The sequence below is a fragment of the Typopeltis vanoorti genome, chromosome 10 (assembly GCF_054136105.1).
Source record: "Typopeltis vanoorti isolate ZY-2024b chromosome 10, IOZ_Tvanoo_1.0, whole genome shotgun sequence".
Lineage (NCBI taxonomy): Eukaryota > Metazoa > Arthropoda > Arachnida > Uropygi > Thelyphonidae > Typopeltis > Typopeltis vanoorti.
In genome coordinates this window covers 77,559,578-77,581,708 of record NC_143558.1, presented here as the reverse complement: position 1 = coordinate 77,581,708, position 22,131 = coordinate 77,559,578, and the positions used below count along the sequence as shown (strand labels likewise).

Here is a 22,131-nt window from a genome sequence, read left to right as displayed (position 1 = left end):
TTCTTCTTGAGTATAGTCAGGAGGTTGTTTTTAGTGCCATAATTTTTTTTTTTTTTTTTTTTTTCAGTTAAGGTCTCATATTATGAGACCTTTAATGTCTGCCGAAGTAATTTCTATAGAGTTACAAAGACTTGTCTGCCGAAGTAATTCCTATAGAAGTCATTAAGGTCTTGTTGTTTATAGCTTTGCAGGGCACACTGGTGGCTTGCCATCGTCACCAACAAATTACTTCTGGAATACCTCATATCAGCATGGGATAGATCTTGATGTATTTTGGCTTTGGCCTATTGGGGCAAAGGCATTGCTCTGGTAGACCATAGTATGTAGCACTGTATTTCAGTGCAAAGATTTACAAAAGAGTATGGGTATTTCACCATCAGGACTAGAAAGTTGGTATCTTTGCTAACTCAGAATTGTTTTTGATTTCTTTTTGAATGGAGTGAGCTATTCTTGGTAGCTATTCAGGAAACAAGTAGCTGCTGTCTTCTATGCAGGAGTTGGAGAAGAATGACACCAGGAGGTTAGCCTTGTCTGTTGGTGATGACACTATCCTTTTATCACAGATAAAAGGAATAGAGTTTGCATCTTGTAGCCTTGACAACAAACCAGAAGATTTGACTACCATTTGTAGGAGGAGGAGGCGGCGGCAAAGTTTCTACATCTGACACTTGTGAGCTGCAATCTAGGCTGAGCGCAGAGCTAGAAATTTGGTCTTGAGCTGCTTGTGTTATGTGAATTTTTTTTCTTTGATTGGCTTGTTGGAGAATCAAACTTGGATAGTGGTTGCTAATGAGAGCCTTAATTTCAGGTAGAATATTTGTTACTCAAGCAAAAAAGGTGTTTTGATCAAAAAAAGATATAATATTCTGACTATAGAAATGTAGAACACATGAAATCATATTATTTGGCACTGTTGTAGTGGACATGAGACTGGCTGAGCAAAGATTGTTTGGTAGTGAAAAAAACTTAGAGAACTTGTTAAGGTCAAGAGTGTAAATAAATAATCAAAGATGTGCACATTTCTCAGAATTTGGAGTGCAATAAGGACAGCAAATGAATGCCACAAAATATAAGGAAACTTTGTCCTGGGGCAGATAAAAATAGAAATAGATTCCATGTTTAGCATTCTCTGATATTATTATTATTATTATTACACACTTCCAGGGAGTCCAAAGACTCATCAAGGGAGGGCATCTACTCTACTCTATGTCTCACTACTCCACCAACCTTCATCATCTAACACCAATGCCATCTACTGCCAACTACCTCCACTAGTACTTTCACAGACAATCGCAAACATCCATGCCCACAGCGGGATTCAAACCTGCAGCCTTTTGGCTGGAGAGCGGATACGCTAACCACTCGGCCAACCAGGCCGGCATATGGAATATCAACTCTGATTAATGCATGTGTTCTTGTCCTTGTGACTACTTCAGTCATGTGACGTGTAGTTTGCAGTTAAGGTAAACAGTAGTTGAGATTCAATTAGAATAAGTTAAGTTTTGATGACTAAGTATTGGTGCAGGTTATTTGTTTGTATTAATATCTTGGATGTTGACCTGAATGCAGAATCTTTTTTTCCCTGTTTTTTTTTTTTTATGTTTTTGGTTGTATTTTGCATCATTTTGGTAGTATATTTTTGTGGAAGATTTTTTTTCTGAAATGTCGCTGTATTTCTCTTGCATTGTTAGTGCCATGCACTGCAAGGTGACTTGTGAATATGTTGTTGCTGACATAGTGCCTCCTTAGTGCAATTGGAAAAATGACGGTATGTTGCGCCATCCATTTGGAAAAGGCCTAAGTTCAATTCTCGTCATGCTGGGAGGAATCTTTATATGCATTATTTCCAAATGAAGGCAAGTTAGCTGATTTCATATGGAGGTAGCAGGGTTTCTTCTCTGGGAAATTTGGTTTTTTTTTATCCTGCATGCAGACAAATCGGCCTTCAGAACACACACAATTTACAGGCAAAAAATACTAGTGGTGGTGGGCAGTAGATGCCGTTGATGCAGATTATGTTAAAATAATAAAAGGATGGTAGTAGCTGTTGGTGAATTAAGTGGGGGAGACAGATTGTAGAGGTGGTGCCTTCCCTCGAAGAGTCTTTGGACTCCTTGGAGGTGTCACGAAATAATAATAATAATAATAGAGAAATCCCATCTTCTTATAATGTAGTTTGGTGGCAGTTGGGTGACATGTTTATTGGGAAACAATCCAGTTAGGTCAAGTTTCAAAAGAACTTTCTTACACATAAAACATAATAAAAAAGATAAAATAACTATAAACTGTCTATGTAAGATCCAAGTTTCAAAAAGATTTTTTAACATAAAATCCTTGAATTTTATGTTGATGAAAAAATAAGAATTATAAAATCTCCAGGTTAGGTCCAAATTTCAGAAGACACTCTCACAAAATATTATGTGATAAAAAGAAGATTAGATAATTATAAAATATCCATATTAGGTCCAGGATTAAGAAGTATTAATGATGTGCAGTATAAAATGAAATAGGGCTGTTAATGGTCTTGGATGTGCACCATATAGCCTCTTCTCATAAAAGAGGGTCTGGCATCTGTACTATAAGAAATGCTAGTCACCAACCCACCGAGCCAACATGGTGATTATAGCTATAATCTTCCAAGATTGCTTCATCCTTCCATCTTATTATGCCACAACAAAAAATCCAGCCCTCATTCTCTGGAGGCCTAGATTGTTACTGGTCCAGGTAGTGGTCAATGCTTGAAGACAGAGGGCACTAAGAACTATCAGATGTATGGATAGAGCTGCCATTTGAGATTATCTACATATAATCATCCCTTTCCGCTGATTCAAGACTTCTTGAACTGGAGGACAAACTTCGTAAAATTAACTGAGACATTGTTGGACTAAGTGAGGTATTGAGAAAGGGGTTAGACCTTATATAATTACATAGTGGACATCTATTCTACTACAGGAGCAGAGACAATGGATGCCATAGTGGTATAGGATTTATTATTAATAATAAATTGAAGAACAATATTGTAGAGATTGAAAGCTCATCAGAATAGCAAAACTAGTGACACAGCTATCATTTATAACTTATCCAGACATATGTCTGGATAAAGAAAAACAACAGCTTAAAATTATTGTAGGATACTTCAATGCAAGGATCAGTTATCAACAATAAGACAAAACATCATTTGGAAATTTGGTTATGGTGAAAGAAATTAACATGGCAATCTTCTAGAATTCACAGAATCAAAAACTACTCATCGTAAACTCCTTTAATTCACACAATTTTCACAGTTAATATCATACACAAGGAAAAGAAGTTCAATCAGTTCTGCAAGATGAGGTTACTCATGCTATGAAGAAAGTAGGCTGAGGAAAACTCCCGGGTATTTCTGGAGACTTCTTCAAAAGGCTTCTAGTTCAGAGGTGGAGCTGGTATTTCCTCAACTATTTACTAAATGCTTTGATGAAGGCCAAATTCCCACGGAGTAAAACAATGCAACAGCTATTCTTTTATATAAAAAAGGGGACATGGAAGACTTGAGAAACTATGGGGGTTGTTTGAAAAGTTTGGTAAATTTCCAATAGCCAGCAATACAGTTTGTTCATTCATACCAGTGTCGGCACATATAATCTTTTTCATGACCCCTGGCAAAATGTTAGCCATGTGCAATGCGTAGTTCTCGTTTCAAACATATAAAATGCCATGTTTGCATTTTTCATAAACATGGAGGAAAAATGAGTTTCGTGCAGTGATGGAACATTTATTTGAAGAAGTGGACGGCTGCAAAGCCAAGTTAGATGCACTTCATGGGGACTCTGCACTAGCATTAAAGACTGTTTATTTTTGGATAAATGAGTTTAAATGCGGTTGTAAGTCCATTGAAGATGAAGCGTGCTCCAGACGCCAGACTGAGGTCACTACGAAGGAAATGATTGACAAAATCCATGGTATTGTTATGGAAGACAGTCGAGTGAAAGTGCTTGAGATTGCTGAGATTGTAGGCATCTCAACTGAATGGGTTTATAATATCCTGCACAAAAAATTGCACATGAAAAAGCTGTGTGCACGCATGATGGGTGCCGATTGTTGACTATTGATCAAAACGCATACGAAAAGACATTTTGATGCAGTGTTTGGCGATGTTCAATCGCAATTTGCAGGATTTTTTGTGTTAATTCCTGACTGTAGACAAAACTTTTGGATCCACTACTACACATATGAGTCCAAGCAGCAGTTAAAACGGTAGACAATGCCGGTGAAAGAGCATTGTTGAAAAAACCAAAGACCATTGTATCAGCTTGGAAGGTGATGGCCACTGTTTTTTGGGATTCTCAAGGAATTATCATGATAGACTATTTGGAAAAAGGTAAGACAATAACTGGAGTCTATTATGCATCATTGTTGGACTGTTTAAAAGAAGAACTGAATAAAAAACCGTCAAGATTGACGCACAAAAAAAGTGCTCTTTCATCAAGACAATGCACCGTCCCACACATTGGGCATCGCAATGGCAAAATTGCACAAATTGAAGTTCAAATTGGTTCCACATCCACCGTATTCTCCGGACTTGGCCCCATGTGATTTCTTCTTGTTCCCAAACTTAAAAATTTGGCTCAGCAGGAAAAAATTTCTTCAAACAAGGATGTCATCAAGGCTGTCAATGACTGTTTTGCACAATTTGACAAATCCTACTTTTAGATAGGATGAAAAAGTTGGAAACTCGCTGGACCAAATGTGTACTACTCAATGGAGACTATGTTGAGAAATAAAGGTGATTTTTTTCCAAAAAAATGTGTTTAACTTATTTTTTTTACCAAACTTTTCAAACAACCCTCATATATTAGCCTCATTCACCTGTAGTTTACAAGGTATTTAGTATTCACAGGAGTGCTGTCATACCACCTGGAGAAAGTGCAATCTTTTGCTCAACCATGTAAACAAGCAGACTTAAGTGATTTCAACACCGTATGAATACTATGAGAACTAATAGGGAGATCCAATGATATAATCCTCACACTCTACTTGGCCGCATTCATTGACTATAAGAAAGCATTTGATTTTCTAAGATCATTGACAGTTATCAGGCTACATTAGAATTATTACCAACATCTGTGAGAACATAGCAGCAATATTCAGACTTTTTTTTAAGACAGAAAACCAGTCAAAATTGAGAAAATAATATGTCAAGGTGATACCATATCGCCAAAACTTTTTAATGCAGCATTACAGAATGTTTATTTAGCAATGAACTGGGAAGGAAAAGGAATCAAAATCATTGGAAACCACATTGCACATCTACACTTTGCTGATATGTCATTATTTTTGCAAAATACTCCATCCGAATTACAAAACATGCTTTAGAAGTAGGTAACGTGTGGTTTTTACCGTAGTCTTCAGCAACTTTGCATAAATCTGACATATATGTTGGAGATGTAAATGTTGAGAAATGTGAATAACTACAAATATCTACCTTAGCCAAAACATGATGGCAGAATCCAGAGAGAAATAGACATGTGAAACTTGTATGGAGTGCATTTCTCCTTCCAGATATGCTGTAGAGGTTACCTCTTCTCTCGGCAACTCTGCCCACAATCTTCAAGTCTCTTCTCTCATACAATGCCCCAACCACTCCCAGTCTTGCATCCTCTGGGATGAAGTCTGGAATTTCTACTCCTCCTTTTCTTGGTCTGACTATTGTTTCTGCTCATCTGACTCTAACCCCCTGCTCTGAATGAGTTATAGAAATTATTCTCACTAGCATGAAGACCTTCATCCCTCATTAAAGGCATAATTTTCATCCATTTTCAAAGGCCTGGTTCAGCTGAAAGTGTACCAAAGCAGTCAAAGAAAAAACTTTTGCTTACTGTAAGTGGCTCACTTCAAGAACTCCAGCTTCATTCTCTGCCTGCATCAAAGCATGCAACACATTCAAATCAGTCATCAGCAGATCTAAATCTGATTTCATAAAAACCAACAGAAAAAAAAACTTTCCTCCTGTCCAAATGGAAGCCATCCCTTCTCATCCCTTGCTAAGGCCATTTAATGCAGCTTTTGCTCTCCTGCACTCTCACCTCTCTCTCTCATCCTGATCTCTACAATCTACTATATATATATATATATATATATATATATATATATATATATATATATATATATTTGGTACATATCCCAATGCATGGAAGTAATCTCATATCCATCCTGTTCCTAAAAAGGGTGATTGAAGCCAATCATCAAACTACCGACCAATTGCCATCACCTCAGTCCTCTCCAAAATAATGGAGAAAGTCATCAATAGCCAACCACTCCACTACTTAGAGGCCCACCAATTAATCAGCAGCCACCAGTACATATTCTGCTATTTAAGAACCACAGCTGACCTTGTAGCTTACATCACCCACCGCTGGACACATGCCATGGAAAGAAACTTGTGCTGTTGCCCTTTACATTTACAAAGACTTCAGCTGTGTGTGTATGTGGCATCGTGGCCTGCTTAACAGATTGCCATCCTTTGGTCTCTCTCTGCTCCCCCTCTGTAATTGGGTAGCCAGCTTTCTCTCTAGTCATTCCCTGCAAGTCATGGTAGATGGGTCCCTCTCTTCGAGCTTCACCATCAATGCTGGAGTGCCTCGAGGCTTTGTTAAATCACTTACTCTTTCTCTTATTCATAAATGACCTACTCACACCATTAACCCTATCCACAGCTTTGTTGGTGATAGTACTCTCTACTCATCCTACTCATTTCACAAACCATGCAGTACTCATCCCAGACTACAAGATAACTAGTACCTTAAACATTGATCTTTATACTATCCTTCAATGAGACAAGGACAACCTTATCACATTCAATGCCACCAAAATACAGTCTTGCCTTTTCACTTGCAAAAGAGATCTCAGTTCACCCTATCCTTAGTAACACACAAATCACCAGACAAGATCAGATCTCTCTGCATGGACTAACATTTATTTCCAGTCTCTCCTGGCATAAACTACATCTAATTGTTTTTAGGAAATGACAACGTAAACAAAATTATTAATTATAAAAATGCTAATTAATAACTACCTATATTTTGGCAATGTTACATTGCCATCTTCAGGGATCACAAAACAACGATATGTGCACGCAGGCACTCACACTAAGCAAATGAGGCTGAAGAAAGGCAACTGAAGTCAGTCCTAAAAGGTGCTCCTAGTGGGGCACCTTTAGGACTGGGTCGTCGTCTTAGCTGTTGGGCTGACGATCTTGGAATATAAGTGTCCCAAATTTGGGGCAGTCTCATGCACCCAAATTGGTTGAGGTTTGGGAAGTTTTTCAGGACTGAGGCTGATTCAAGGAATGATATTTTGTACTTATACTTGCTGCAGTGTAATAAAGCGGCCTCCTTCTGCGTATTCTGTGGCGGGTGTCCAATGCATGGTCAGCAAGTCCTGAGAGAGTGTATTGGTGGAACCAGATGTAGTCCTTGTGTTCAGATATCCTAATATTGGCTGTTCTGCCTGTCTGGCCATAGTAGGACAGTTCGCATCTGCAAGGGACCTGGTATTTTGTGTGTCAGATAAGAGATGGCAATTTCTTATCTGGTTTGTAACTAGTTGTGAGGTCATTTTCTTAGGTTTTTTGTTACTTTTTCAGATGTACATGGATATATATGGAATGGTGATACATTTAGAGAAATCTCTGTTATGAAGGAGAGGGGTGGGTTAAATGGTTTTAATATTTTTGGGGGTTGTAGCCATTGGCTAAGAAGGTGTTAAGAATATGGTTAAGTTCAGTAGTTAGGGCTGATTAATTTTTCCCTATTATATAGGGTTTTATAATCCCATATTGTTGGGGGGGGGGGGGTGACTGCTGGTGAATGTATCAAAGATACCTTAGAACTCATCCAAGCCAAATTTCCTCCCGATATCTCAGCCCTATTTCAGTTCACTATGAACTCAGGCTATTTTGTCAGTTTTGATTCTACCTGTATATGTAGGTTTACTCTAAACAGAGAAATCCAGAGATCCATCTGGCTGGCATGTAATCAGAGTGTCAAGGAAAAGAAGACTGTTGTTGTTTTCCTTTTCCAAAGTAAACTGGACCCTGGAGTGTTGAATGTTTAAGTGTGTTGCAAAATTGTGGATTGTATGCAGGACATGTGACCAAATGGCAAACATATCATCCACATAGCCAAGCAGTGGGTTTATGTGTGGCAGAGTTTAACGCTTTTTCTTCAAAGGTCTCCGTAAAGAAGTTGGCCAGGAATGGAGATTCCATGGCTGTCCCCTCTATCTGTTTGTAGAATTTTCGTTGCCAAACACAATAGCTTGAGTTCATAGTGAACTGAAATAGGGCTGAGATATCGGGAGGAAATTTGGCTTGGATGAGTTCTAAGGTATCTTTGAGTTGGACATTGGTGAATAAGGATGAGACATCAAAACTGACCATTATGTCCCACCATTATGATCGTACAGGCTCCTTAAGAAGGTTATCTTTTGGCCTGTGGAAGTGACTAACAGACTAAAACCTTTTAACTCTTGACTCCCCCCTTGCCATGGATGCCAAAAATCCATAAGCAAAATGTACCATTACATCCCATTGTGGATGGCATTAATTCCCCCACCTACACACATTTAGCCAAAGTGCTCACACAATATACTGGCAACACAACTTCACACACAAAAAACTCAGCCCACTTTAAAGCCAGTATAGAAGACTTTTTAATCCAACACACTGACATATGGTCAGTTTTGATGTCTCCTCCTTATTCATCAATGTCCCACTCAAAGATATTTTAGATCTCATTCAAGCCAAATTTTCTCCCAATATCTCAGCCCTATTTCAGTTCACCATGAACTCAGGCTATTTTGCTAGGCAGTGACTGGTGCAACTAGGCAAGCTTGCATCAAACAGGGGAGCCAGAGTGGACAGGGAGACATGGCATAGTGAAAGTTGATGTTGGAAATAGTGTGAATGTATGTATCGGGATGATGAGCATAGAAATAGATGATTGGCCATGAATCGAGTGCTGTTAATGACATGGACTTTTCAAAAATGGTTCAATGTCGTGAGTGCAATATGTATGTGCAGGGGTGCACCTCTGTGCAAAAGTTTAGTTAGCGCCCTATACCCCTCCCCCAATAAAAAATCACTTTATAAAAACGTATCAGTGAGTAAAAATGAAATACGAAATATATTAATTATAAGTTTTTTGAATAAAAAGCAGGAATTACAAAAAAACAATAAACATACAAGAAGGGTACAAAAAACAACAAAAATAATTTGGAAAAAAATAAACTAATTTGTGTTATTGGGCAAGAAAATTATTTGCAAATTGAACCTTATATAGTTTTACATAAATTAACAGATAAACTTAGTTTTTATCTCATCTTCCTTATACCCTCTTTTACCTTGCGGTGTCGAGGGTCCATTGATCATCAGACCTCACTCCGTTTACAGGATAAGGTGGTCAGCCTTATGCCCCGGTGTATCCTATGGCCTGTAGTGTTGAGTTCTTAAGGCCAGTTTGCCTGCTTTGCGGGATGAAAAACCCCAGAATAAACTGGGGAAAAAACCCTGCTGTCCACGCCCAAGACTGGCTAACTTGGCTATAGCTGAGGAAGATCCTTCAGCTCCTCACGTCACCGACGGGAATCGAACCTAGGACACTCCTTCCCCAGGCATATGGTTGCGCAGCGCATAGCCACTAGGCTAACTGCGCGGACACTTAGTTTTTATAAAAACAAAAATATTAAATATTTTTTGGTACAAAATTAAACTAACTATATTTTATTTGGCAAGAAAATCACTTTGTCATTTGTACAGGTATAAATAAGAAACAGATAAACTTACAAGTATATAAAATCGGAACATATTAAACATTATTGGGTAAAGAAATAGGTAAATAAATATTTAAACAGAAAGAAAATCACTTAGTGAATTGAACTTTTTTCTAGTTTTCATTAATGAAAATTCTCGAATAATATCCTGTATATCAAGTTGATCCAAAATATCTGACTTTATTGATATAATGGCAAGATTTGAAAGTCTATCTTGTACCATTGTGGAGCGCAAGTAGTTTTTAATAATTTTAAGTTTAGAAAAGGACCATTCCGCAGATGCAACAGATACTGGTAATGACAAAAGAATCCAAAGAGCAATTGTAAAGTTTGGATAAACTGTGATTAAGTTGTTGGAATAAATATACTGAACTATCTGATATATATCGTTTTTAAAATTAGAAATAAATGGTTGACTGTGTAAAATTTTTTGCATAAATCGTGTGTCAATGTCTGAATGATTCTCATGTGTTAATTTTTGTCGTAACTTTTTACAACATTATAATAAATATTCTTTATTTTGCGAAGTACTTAACAAATACAAAAACTGAAATGAATTCATATGGTATTTTAATAAAGTAAATCTTTCCTGCAAAGATTCTAATGTTTGATCTGTTATGCAGAGAAAAAAATTTACTTAAATTAAATTTCAGGATCTACTATATTTTCATGTTCGTAATCAAATTGTGTTGCCTTTTTACGTCGCCTTAGTGGTCTACTACAACAAAATACAGATTCTGCATCAAATTTTGCTGCAATTAATTTTGTGCTTTCTACGATTTCTTTGAAAGTTTCATCAAACCTATAATAATTTAAAAATTGATTTAGATCATTCAATGCATCTAAAGCAAGTTGGAGATTCATAGATAAAGACTGCAGTATTTATGCAAGTTCAAGTTTTTATTTGTTTATGCTAAACTACTTGTTAGAACTAGGATCAGAATAAAATAAGATCTTACGGAATGATTATAAAATAATTTGTTTAAGACAAATCTATAAAATATAATTAAAATTTAAACAAAAATGTAATTTATTTTGATATATTAATGAATAATATATTTTTTTTAAGTATTTCCTCCTCGCCTGAAATCTTTGGTGCCTTTACTATCCTGGTGCCTGTGCATTGCACATATTGCATACTGTGCTGGTGCGTCCCTGTGTATGTGTGGCAAAATGTGAGAGATGTGTTTGTGGATAGATGAAGCAAAGATGATAGATAGGGGCCTAAAATTTCAGGAACATTTTATTAAAATCATGAGGGCAGCACAGTGGATTATGGCACCGATGTAGAGGACACTCATGTAGAAGTAAGGATATTATGATTCAGTTATGAAAGCTTTGATTAAACTGGATATGGATTACTATGCACAGATTTGATCACCTAGTTTTCAGTTGTTAGTCAATCATTGCTAGAAATAGTCCAGCTAATCTAATAGAGAGGAAGAAGGCATGATTGAGAGATAAATTGGTAAGTGGTTACTTCCATATTAATGTAGACGAGAATTTTCATGGAAGCTGTGTAAGAAGAGTATGAGAAGTAGGGTGGTGAGAGGTGCAGAGACATTGAAATGCATTTAAGGAACATTATGATGATCTCTATGTGTGTGTGTGTGAGTGAGTGACCTTAAACGATGATTCTTGTGACTCCATGGAGGTCTGATAATAATATTTTAAGCTAACTTGTTGCCACATAATTAAAATGGGTATAAAAAGTTTTAAATGAAAATTTATTAATTACTTCTTGAGTTTTGAATTTTTGCCGACAGTTTCCATGGTGATCATGTTAGCTCTGATGTTGGTATTAGAGAAATGCGATCAGTTCAATTAAACCATGTTTCTATCCATTTTAATTCATTAAGACAATGTATTATGTTTAATGTACGAAATGCTTTCTGTTTTGATTGTATGGTTAACTTTTGTAGGCTGGACTGATATTACCATAGTATCACTTGCTGTATTTCTTTTGACACTTATGCTGTTTTTTGCCCAAGTTTCTCTCCATTGGTTTCAAGAGTTAAGTCCAATTGCCTACAAGGTGAGTAGGTTTGTATATGGGTAAATTTTTCTTTGTCATAATTCAGATGCTATAGTATTCATATTATAGGTAATTAACTATCTATTAATAGCTATATACATCAAAGTTCTGATACTTACCACCAGTGTTATCCCCAGGAGCTGCTCTTTAATCTACAACATTATGTATAAAGGAAAGCAAAGATATGCTAAAATTTCTTAATCAGATATTGTTGTGTATAAACACTCCAGTAAGACAGCAGTCCTATGAGTCACTAGCAGAATTTTAGCCTCAGATTTTCAGTTTGAGCCAATATTATCAAAGATTCAACATGATAATATTAGCTCATTATCATGTTGCATTGTGTACACATGCACGCGCACACACATATATATATACACAACCCTGCAGTATGTGCCTACATACTTACGTAGTCTAGAACAGAAAAGTAACAGTGTCTGACAGTCATGAATCCCATGGATAGTGGGGTATACTCTATAAATAAACTGACCCATTTTATTCTCCTAATTAGTCTCAAGTTGTGATTTTGGTGTTTTTCTCCTCAGAGACATGAAGCAAATTTGAACATTTTTTGCAGTAACATTTACTTGTGTATAAAGTAGAAACTAGGTAAGAGTTGTTGATATTGTTAGATTTTAATAACTGATTATGCTAACATGGCCACACATGTTGTGCCCTGTGTATTCTAAATAAATAAGCCACTACAAAAAAATGACAAATTTAAAACTGTATCATCTCAACTTCACGTATGACAATCTATCCAATGTCTTTTGATTTTGCAGTGTAGTCTACTCATCTTAATTTTGGTTTTCTTCTTTAATCTTGGATTTCTACCTTATAAGATCTAACAGATAAGCTTAGGTGTTGATGGTTATTCATGACTTATTTTAACAACACCACACGATTTTATCAAAGAGATGGTTTATTAACTGCTTATATTTTGCTGAATTTCAACTCAGTATCATCAGAGCACAACACACTTGCACATGCGACAGTGAGTGAGTGAAACAATACAATTGCAATGGACAAAAGATCTAAAGTCCTAATTTTGGCACCCTCTAATGGGGGAAAAAAAGACAGCTATGCAGGAGTTTCTCTTAGGATAACAGTCTCCCAAATTTTTGGCAAATTAATGCAACCATATTTGTTAGGGTTGGGAGAATTCTTCAAAGCCATTGCTGACTCAAAAAATAATCTTTTAGATCTGTAACGACTCCTAAATAGCACATTCGTTTTCCTCCATCTAATCCTGTGTGAAGGAGTGTCCAAACTCCTTCACACAGGATTACATGGTCTGCCAGTCCTGACTTGCCATAGTAATAGTAGCGAATGTATTTTTCATGTTCTTCCAGGCAGATGTTAAATGATCTTCCTATTTGCCCATAATAGGCCAAGTCATAGTCACAGGGAACTTCATACATTCCTGGGTGTGCTAAAGGGTGAAGTTTATCCTTAAGCGAGTGGATCAGAGTTGCTAGTTGGACATGAGGTTTGAAAGTGGTGCGAAGGCCATGTTTCATCAATACTTTGGCTATCTTTTCTGATGTACATTTGCTTTTGCTGTCTAGTTTTGAGAGTCCAAGATTTTAATTTATAATTTTTATTCTCCTGTGCATGACAATAAAAAATATGAGCATTAACCAGTCTAATTTTCATATAATGAGATGTTTTTATTTCTAGTTTTCTATAATTTCACCATTGTTTTTCTTTGCAACCAGATTCCTCCTTTGCTCTAATAAGTCTTAGTTGATCATATGGTGTCTATTTTTAGCACAATACTCACACCAAGGTTTGCAAACAATTTGGTGCCTGCATATCACTTCTGAATGACTATGGAATTTCTGAATTTCATTCAGATACATATTTTATATTTTCACAAATTATAAATCACAAATTATTATTATTGCTTATTTGGAGTTCCTATTTGAACTACCGTATATGCAGGCATATAAGACGACTCTCAAATACTACAGAAAACCCCTCAAAATCATGAGTCATCTTATATGACGAGTATAAAAAGGGAAGCTTAATTTCTTGGATGAACATTTAGGTAGTTAGAATACATTGTTATATAAGAAAATAGGCAGTGTTTATAAACAAATCAGATTAATTTTTTGTTGCATAAATTTATTTAAAATATTACAATAGATGTAAGTCTTAAAAAACAAATAATAATTATTAACCTCAATTTCCGTCCTAATTTTCTTCATCATCTATTGAAAATAATTCTTTAGATTCATTGTTTAAATGATTGTCATACGGATCTCAGTTCGAATCCGGTGAATTGATTTTGTTTTCATCGTCATCAGTGTCCCACAAGAGATCATCTTCCGTACCATCCATAAGATTAGAGATACCACACTTTTTAAATGATTTTATTACAGTCTCTACTTTTACTTTATTCCATGCTTTGATCACAAAATTGCACAACATATCAAGTGATGCAACACGCATAGATCCACCATTTGTAAATGATTTTTCACCAGTCAACATCCAATTATTCCACTCTTCTTGCATGTGATCTTTAAATGGTTTGTTCAGGCAGATGTCTAGTGATTGCAATATAGAAGTTAAACCACCTGGTATAACAGCAATTTTTGTGTTTTTTTTTTCTAGAAGACTTTTAGTATTTTCAGACTACGAAACATATCCCATACTAATAAACTGCGTTTCTTCATTATAGCACCTCGTTGCATGTTCCACACATTATTTATCCATAATTTCACACCATTTTCGTCCATCCATCCTTTTTTGTGAAAATGTACAAAAACACCTGAAGGAAATTTTATCTTAGGTTTTGTTTTACTTTTGAAGATGATCATTGGTTTTAACTTGGTTCCATCATCCAAACATGACAACACAACTGTAAACCTTGTTTTTTCATGACCTGTACTTCAAACAAACACACTCTTACTACTTTTAGATGCCACTGTTTTATTGCTTATCATATCAAAGCTCATAAGAGTTTCATCCATATTTCCAATATTTGACAATAGAAATTTATGTTCTTGTCTGAATAATAAATTTATGGAAACTGGTAAGTTTGTGGTCAAGATCTGCTGGTAGTTTTTGAGCAATTTTCGTTTTTTGTTGTATTACCAGATTTTGTCTGTTCATAAAACAATTACACCATCCTGAAGTAGCTCGAAATTCTATACTTTCATCTGGATTCAATCTTGACCATTTTAGTACATATGCTCTAATCATATTTCTTGTAACAAGATAACCATTCTGCATTTGTTCGATTATACCCATTCTGCAACGTCATTTTCCAGTTGCGGACGATCTCCATTCTCATCGCACATGTTTTCTTTGGCAATTTTTTTAAAATATCTTCTTTCTTTCTCCGTTCTCTTACAATTTTCTCAGTTATGTCAAACTTTCTTGCAGCAGCACAGTTATTAGTTTGCTTTGCCATTTCAGTTACCCTTATTTTAAATCGAGCTTCATACTTTCTTTGTTTTGTTACTGGTTCCATGATTTTAAATGATAACAATTTTAATAAAACAAAAATGCAAAATTAATAACTAATTAAAATTGGGGCTAATGACTTTTAATTAGGGTAATTCGTGTAAATACTAAATCTATGCTATGCAAAAAAAATAACGGATATGCATAGATATAAAAATAACAGATATAACAACAAAAACTAATGTTGCATTAATACAAGAAAGAAAAAATGGAGGGTCATCTTATACAACCGACATAAGCTTAAAACCTAAAAACAGCTTAAAATTTAGGCCTTGTCTTATACGCTGACATATACGGTAATTGTATTTAAAATGACAGTAGTGGAGAACTAATGATAGAGGCCAACAGGATGAAATATATAGTTGGTTGCCAGGGGATATAAGGGAGAATATGTAGTGGCATGCACTTGTGCAATTAGCAGATCAAGTTGCTGTTATTATGGGGAGACTGCAACTGTGGGAACATATTGGCAGGAAGAATAGTCATAGGAAGAGAAGGAAATGGCATTTATGCAGCTGCTAAGAGATATTTACTTGAGATAAAATGTAATGAAGAGGACACACGTTTCAAGAGTGCTGGATCTGGTCATACCATCAGAGAACTTAGCATTAACTAATGTAGCCACACACTCCCTCTCTGCTATCAGGTAGTCTTGACCTGACAGTGTTGCTATGTTAGTTAATGTAGCCACATTTCCAGGTCAGTTTTCTGTTAAGAAGGGAATATGTGTGGAATTACAAAGCAGATGATTATAATAAATAAGGAGTCAGCTTAGAGCAGAGTCATGACATAAGACTTTGGAGGGGAGAGATGGTAGCAGTGCATGGGAAATAGTCACGTGATGTTTGAAGAAAGCAATATCATACTGTATACCCAGAGTCAGGATGATAAATCAGGTAGGAGTTAAATGGATGAATAGTATTATTAAGTTAGAGTAGCAGAAAAACTTGTGGACGTAATATAAAGAAAATGGTAATGGATGCTAGCTTTATGAAGGAGGAAAAAAATCCCAAAGAGTTATTTTGCTGTGCAGGAAAAAAAAAAAAAAATAGAGGAATGACTATGGAAAGACGAGTGCTGATGGTAGGGAGGTAACAGAAGCAAACAAAATAGTTGAGTTACTCGAGTGATCATTTTGCATATACCATCCAGGTGGAGATATGACATTGGGTGATGAGAGAATAGAGGTACATAAATTAGAGGTGCTTACAATATCATTATTATTATGACTTATTATTATTAACATGCTGCCACGCTCCTCTGGTGTAGTTTGTTACTACGCCCGAGGAGTGTGGTAACAAACGCGAAGCGCTTTCACTCCTTCAAGGTCAGTACGAATAATCTCGAAGCCGGCAGTAATCGACATACGAGTATATTCGTAGTTGGCTTGTGAAGCTCATACATATACCAACTACGAGCATACTCGTAGTTGGCAGCGAATGTGTTAATTATTATTATTGTGACAACACCTCTAAAGCACCCATGATCTCCCACAGTGAGTCACTCCACACAACCCACCATCTACACCACTTAATTCTCTATCATGCACCAAATTGCCTGTGTACTAGGACTGAGTTGCTTGCATGTGGGATAAAAAGCCAGAGTTTCTGGGAGGGAAAATCCCTGCAATTTTTAATTGAAGGCTAATTAACCTTTAATTAAAAAAGCCAATATATGGATTCCCCTCATCACAATGAGATTCAAATTCGGGCCTTTTCTAATGAAAAGTTGTTCCTGTTCTTCCATTTGCACTATGAAAGTGCTTAACAGCCATGGGATTAGATGGCATCATCATCTGGCATGTATTATGAAAATGTGCTTGAGAATTGGCACCTCCTCTGACCAAGCTGTTTAATTTCAGCCTCAGTTCTGAGTGGGTGCAAAGAGAGCTGAAAGAGGGCAAAATATTTCTGGTGTATAAATAAGGCCCCAGTCACCATCTCAGGAATGGTAGTTAAGGTATTGGAGAAATTAGTAAAAGACAGAATTCAGGACTTCGTGAGCAGGAATATGATATTTTTAGGGAGCAATATGGTTTTGTGAAGGAGTCTTTCTTCAGTAATCTACTTACTTTTTTAAAGTGACAGTTAAGCTGGAGCAAATGAGGATGGATAAGATGGTGATTGATGAACAGAAATAAGTCGTGTACCACAGGGCTCAGTACATGCTTTTCCTTTTAATTTGTACATCAGTGATATAGGAAATGATTTAAGTGGGAATATTCAGCATTCAGTTGTTCGCTGATAATGGAAAGCTGAGACGAGCGGTAGGCAATGAAGATGATGTAGAGATCCTGCTGGATGACTTAAATAGACTGGCAGTGTGGCCAAAGGTAAATGGCTGCTAGTTTAATGTGGGCAAGTGTAAGGTCCTGCACTTTGGAATAAAAAGCTCTGTACTATATATGGAGTATGGAGAGGAAAAAGTTAGAGGACATACGAGGTGTGGCTATTAAATAATAAGACAAGGAGGGCTGTGAGTTGTGTACTCGTAGCAGTGGGATGCACTTGTGCCGTGAATGACCTTAAAGGTTCTAGAAGCAGTTGAGATAAGCATTGTTCACTGTCACTTGTAGTTAGTCTGTAGGCAGTTATAAAAGAAACACGTGTGAAGTTGCTTTGCCGAAATAATGTCTAATGTGGGTTGAATGGGTACCAGAGGGTCAGACAGTTAACCAACATTATTACCTTGAAGTTCTGGCCAAACTGAGAGAACGAGCGAAGAAGAAGAGACCCGATCTGTGGAAGAACAATGCTTGGATTCTCCATCAGGACAATGCTCCAGCCCACAATGCACTGTCTGTAAAGCAGTATCTGGCTGATAAGATCCCAGCGGACTTATTCACTGGACTTAGCTCCATGCAACTTTTTCCGAAGTTGAAATCCACATTGAAGGGCACCCATTTTCAGTCAGTGGATAAGGTAAAGGAGAAAATGGCAGCCTACTGAAGCAGATAACACCTGATGACTTGCAGCACTGCTTCCAACAATGGAAAATTCGTATGCAACAGTGTATAGATAGAGGAGGGGAGTATGTTGAAGAGGGGATAACAATTAAGTTGTACAATTGTAATAATAAATCACATTTTTGCAACCAGTCTCATTATTTAATAGCCACACCTCATATTGCAAATGTGGCCATAATAGTACATCAGATTATGTAACTCTTGAACACAGACAAGCAGGGATAAGGAATTTAATATTCCTCTTTATAAGGCCTTTAATAAGTCCACATCTATACTACTGCATGTAGATTTGGTTGCCATGATGGAGAGGATCCAGAGGCAAGTGACCTAAATTGTAGTAAGTCTGTGGAATGCTCCTTGTGAGAAATACTGAAATTGTTGTTGGTTTCAGAAACTAGCTAATAGAAAAATAAGTGGGGACATGATAGATGCATATAAGTTATTAAAGGGGTTTTATAGGATTGACATTGAAGTTTTTTTCAGTAGGTGGTATGAAGAGAACAAGGGATCACCACTGGAAATTGTATAAGGATATACATGCATACATACGTTTATATATTTTTTGTTAGCAAGGGTATTTAGGACTAGATTTTTTTTGCTTGGAGGGTGGTGAATGGATTGCAGTAGATGGTTATGAGTGCTTCATCAGTGAATGAGCTCAAGAAGAGATCATTTTTTGTTAACCTTAAAAGGAATTAATGAAGGGCTTTCTTTTTTTTTTTTTTTTTAACTCAAACACTTGATTATTTTTATTGTGAAGTTAAACCTGATTTGTGTGTGTGAGAGAGAGAAGCAACTCTTGTTAATTATTAACAAGACTCAGTTAAGTGAAATTAATGTATGAGATTTAAAGGAACATTACTTTCTCCAAAATCTTGAAGTAAATAAATTTGAATATTGGTAAAATAACTAATACCTGTGGTACAAAACCTTTTAAGTGCAGTAAAGAAAATAGAAATATTTTTATTTTTATTTAAGCAGTGCAAGAAGTGCATCATTTGCATAGCTTCACAGTTGGCTGCTTTCATGCTGTTATAGCATAATTGCCAGAGCAATTATACTATAACAGTATGAAAGACTCAGCTAGTGCTGTCTTTTAATGCATTAGGCACAAATGGTATCGTCACAGTGGCTGGAGAGGATGCTAACCAGGAGGCATTAACTCATAAATTCATAATCCCATGGATGGTACCTTGACACCACTGGTCACTCATCCAATTTCATGTGCAGAAACTACCATTACTCTTACAGAGCAGGACCCAATTGCTATCCCATGTCTTGCCTATCTGCATTGCCTCTAGTCAAATTATATGGCTTTTTGCTCTGTGAAATAATCAACTTCAGCCAGTCCTAGTTTTTTCTTGTCTGTGATCATTGTCTGTTATTAATGGCTCCATCTCGTGTATTCTTTACAACTTTTTCACTACTGGTTTTAAGTACTGTATCATATGCATAACACAAAATGTTAATCTTAAATCCCCCTTTCCATACTTCCAGTACTTTCCTCATATTTTCTCCATAAACAGAAAAACACCCCAAGATAGAGTAAAAACAGATGCACTCCTTTTTCTACTAAGTATTCTGAGAATTTATTTACAGTTTTATTGCTGTTGAGAAATATCTCTTTAATTATTTTAATGTTTCAGAATTTCCATCTCTATTAAGACTTTACATAGTTCATTCCATTTTATAGTCAAAATTCTTTGTATAATCAATAAAGCAAAGATAAAAAGAAATAGCTAGTTCTGTTTCTTCTACAATATCGGGGTTCCTGTTCTATATTAAAGAGTTGAAGTCATGCCATTCTTGTTCTTTAAATATATGAATGCAACAGTATGTGGTGGAGTATTAGCCAAGAGAAGATGGATGATCAGTGGTTCTTATAGGGCTGTACTTGGACTCCTGTTTAATTAATGATATGAAATGATTTGAAGGGGAATATTCAATTGTGGTGGTGCTAAACTGGGAGAACAGTATTAACCAAATTTGTTGTAGAGAGCTTTCGTAAGGAGTTAAATAGACTTACATTGTGGGTAATGAACAATTGTTTCCAGCTTAGTATTGAAAATTGTAAGGTTATGCATTTTGGACTAGGGAAGTTGAATAAACAGTGCCTATTACGTGGATGGTAGACTAGGAATTGAAGTTAGGGACTAATATATTGCAAAGAAGGGGGGAAGATAGCACAAAGGTCATTTGGATGTTAAAAAAAACTGAGAGGTGGGGGGATAAGGGGGGGTCAATCCTTCTTTACAACCATGTGGACCTAATTTGGCTGTTTGGACTTCTGGAAGATTAAGGGGAGAGATTTAGAAGCAAATGACCAAGGTAGGTTTGTGGGATGCTTGCTGTGAGGATAAATAGAAAAGATTGAATATGATAGAAACATAAATTACTAACTAAAGATTAAATCACATCTCTTCTTGAACTCATTTCCTAACAAAGCACTGTGCCAATCTTTTGCACTTACTCACCACTCTCTACAAAAAATCTAGCCCTAACACCCATATTTAATTTCCAAGGATGACTCCCTTATTCTTCCCTCTCTAGTTATGTACTGAAAAACTTCCTCTGCATCAGTCCTATAAAACCTTTTTAGTAACTTAAACATTTCTATCATATCCTTTCTTACCACCTATAAACTAACTTCTGCAATCCACAAACCCTCAACATATCTTTATAGAAAGCATTCCATAGACTATCTTGGTCATTTGCCCTGATCTTCTCGGTGGGCTCCTCAATAATCAACTTATCATGTGAGCTACTTTGATCACTTTTGTAATAGAGGTAGTTTCCCCCTTTACAAATTAATTGGTTCCTGGCGACTGTTCATAAATTGGGAATTCATAAACCAGGCGTTTATTTGCCTTAGAAATAATGCTACAGCTAGAGTTACATTCGTAAGAAGGAATATATAAAATTAATATTAAATGATAAGAAAAGACTTTACTGGTCAAAGATTTACAAATTTAAAAAATAACATAAGAAAAATTTTAAATTAAAAAAAAGATTCTTTGAAAAAAAATTAGCTTATTTCTATATCTCCAGGTGAATAGGAAGCCATTGGGTAGTAGGAGATATAATAGGAAGTTGTGGTGCATCTTTTCTTTTTTTTCAAAGAAGGCCTCGAGTGTCATCTGCTTCATTGACTTTCGCTTCTTTTCGTTTAAAATAGCTTGATAGCAATTAGAAGCATTATTCATTTTGCGGGAAAATTTACTAAATCATTCAAAGTCTGAATCTTGTAATTCAAAGATTGCTTGAGCATTTTTGAGAATTTAAATGCTTCTTCTTCTAGGCCTTTTAAAGTAAAAACCGAGTTGGAGCTTCATATTCATTATCTTCTTTGTCTTTTTCTTCTTGTTCTTCTAATTCAAGTAAATCATTGGGTGAGAGTGCCATAGTGTGAGATTGAAGCAGCTCATCAACATCACCTTCTGAAACTTCCATTTGCAACTGGTTAGCCATACCTAAGATCAATTGAGTTTCAGAATTTACAATCCTTGTTGGATCTTCAAGGCCTTCAAAATTAAACTGAAGACAAAATTTATGCCATACCCTTTTCATAGTTTTTTTGGAGACTTTATGCCAGACGCTCTGTGTGTTACCCAAATTGCATCTGAAATGTTAATCTCCTTCAAAACTCTGATAGAAAAGTTTCTATCTTTATTAGTTGCTTCTATTAACATTTCAAAAGTCTCTTTTTTGAGATAATGTGCTTTAAACATCGCAATCACTCCTTTATTCATTGGTTGTAAAAGAGAAGTTGTATTTAGAGGTAAAAAGTCTATTTTTACATTAGTGCAAATGTAAGCTACTGATGAGGGATGGCTAGGTGCATTGTCAATTA

At 36.1% G+C, this 22,131-nt stretch overlaps 1 protein-coding gene across 3 annotated transcripts in view; it reads left to right on the top strand.

Moving 5' to 3' along the window:
• The window catches only part of LOC150102528 (osmosensitive cation channel TMEM63C-like), a 491,876-nt gene that overhangs the window by 438,153 nt on the left and 31,592 nt on the right, over nt 1-22,131 (top strand). For all 3 annotated transcript variants that reach the window (XM_090398766.1, XM_090398765.1, XM_090398767.1), the window contains exon 21: nt 11,733-11,845. In XM_090398766.1, the coding sequence (XP_090254892.1) occupies nt 11,733-11,845 (113 nt within the window). The remainder of the gene's footprint in view (nt 1-11,732; nt 11,846-22,131) is intronic.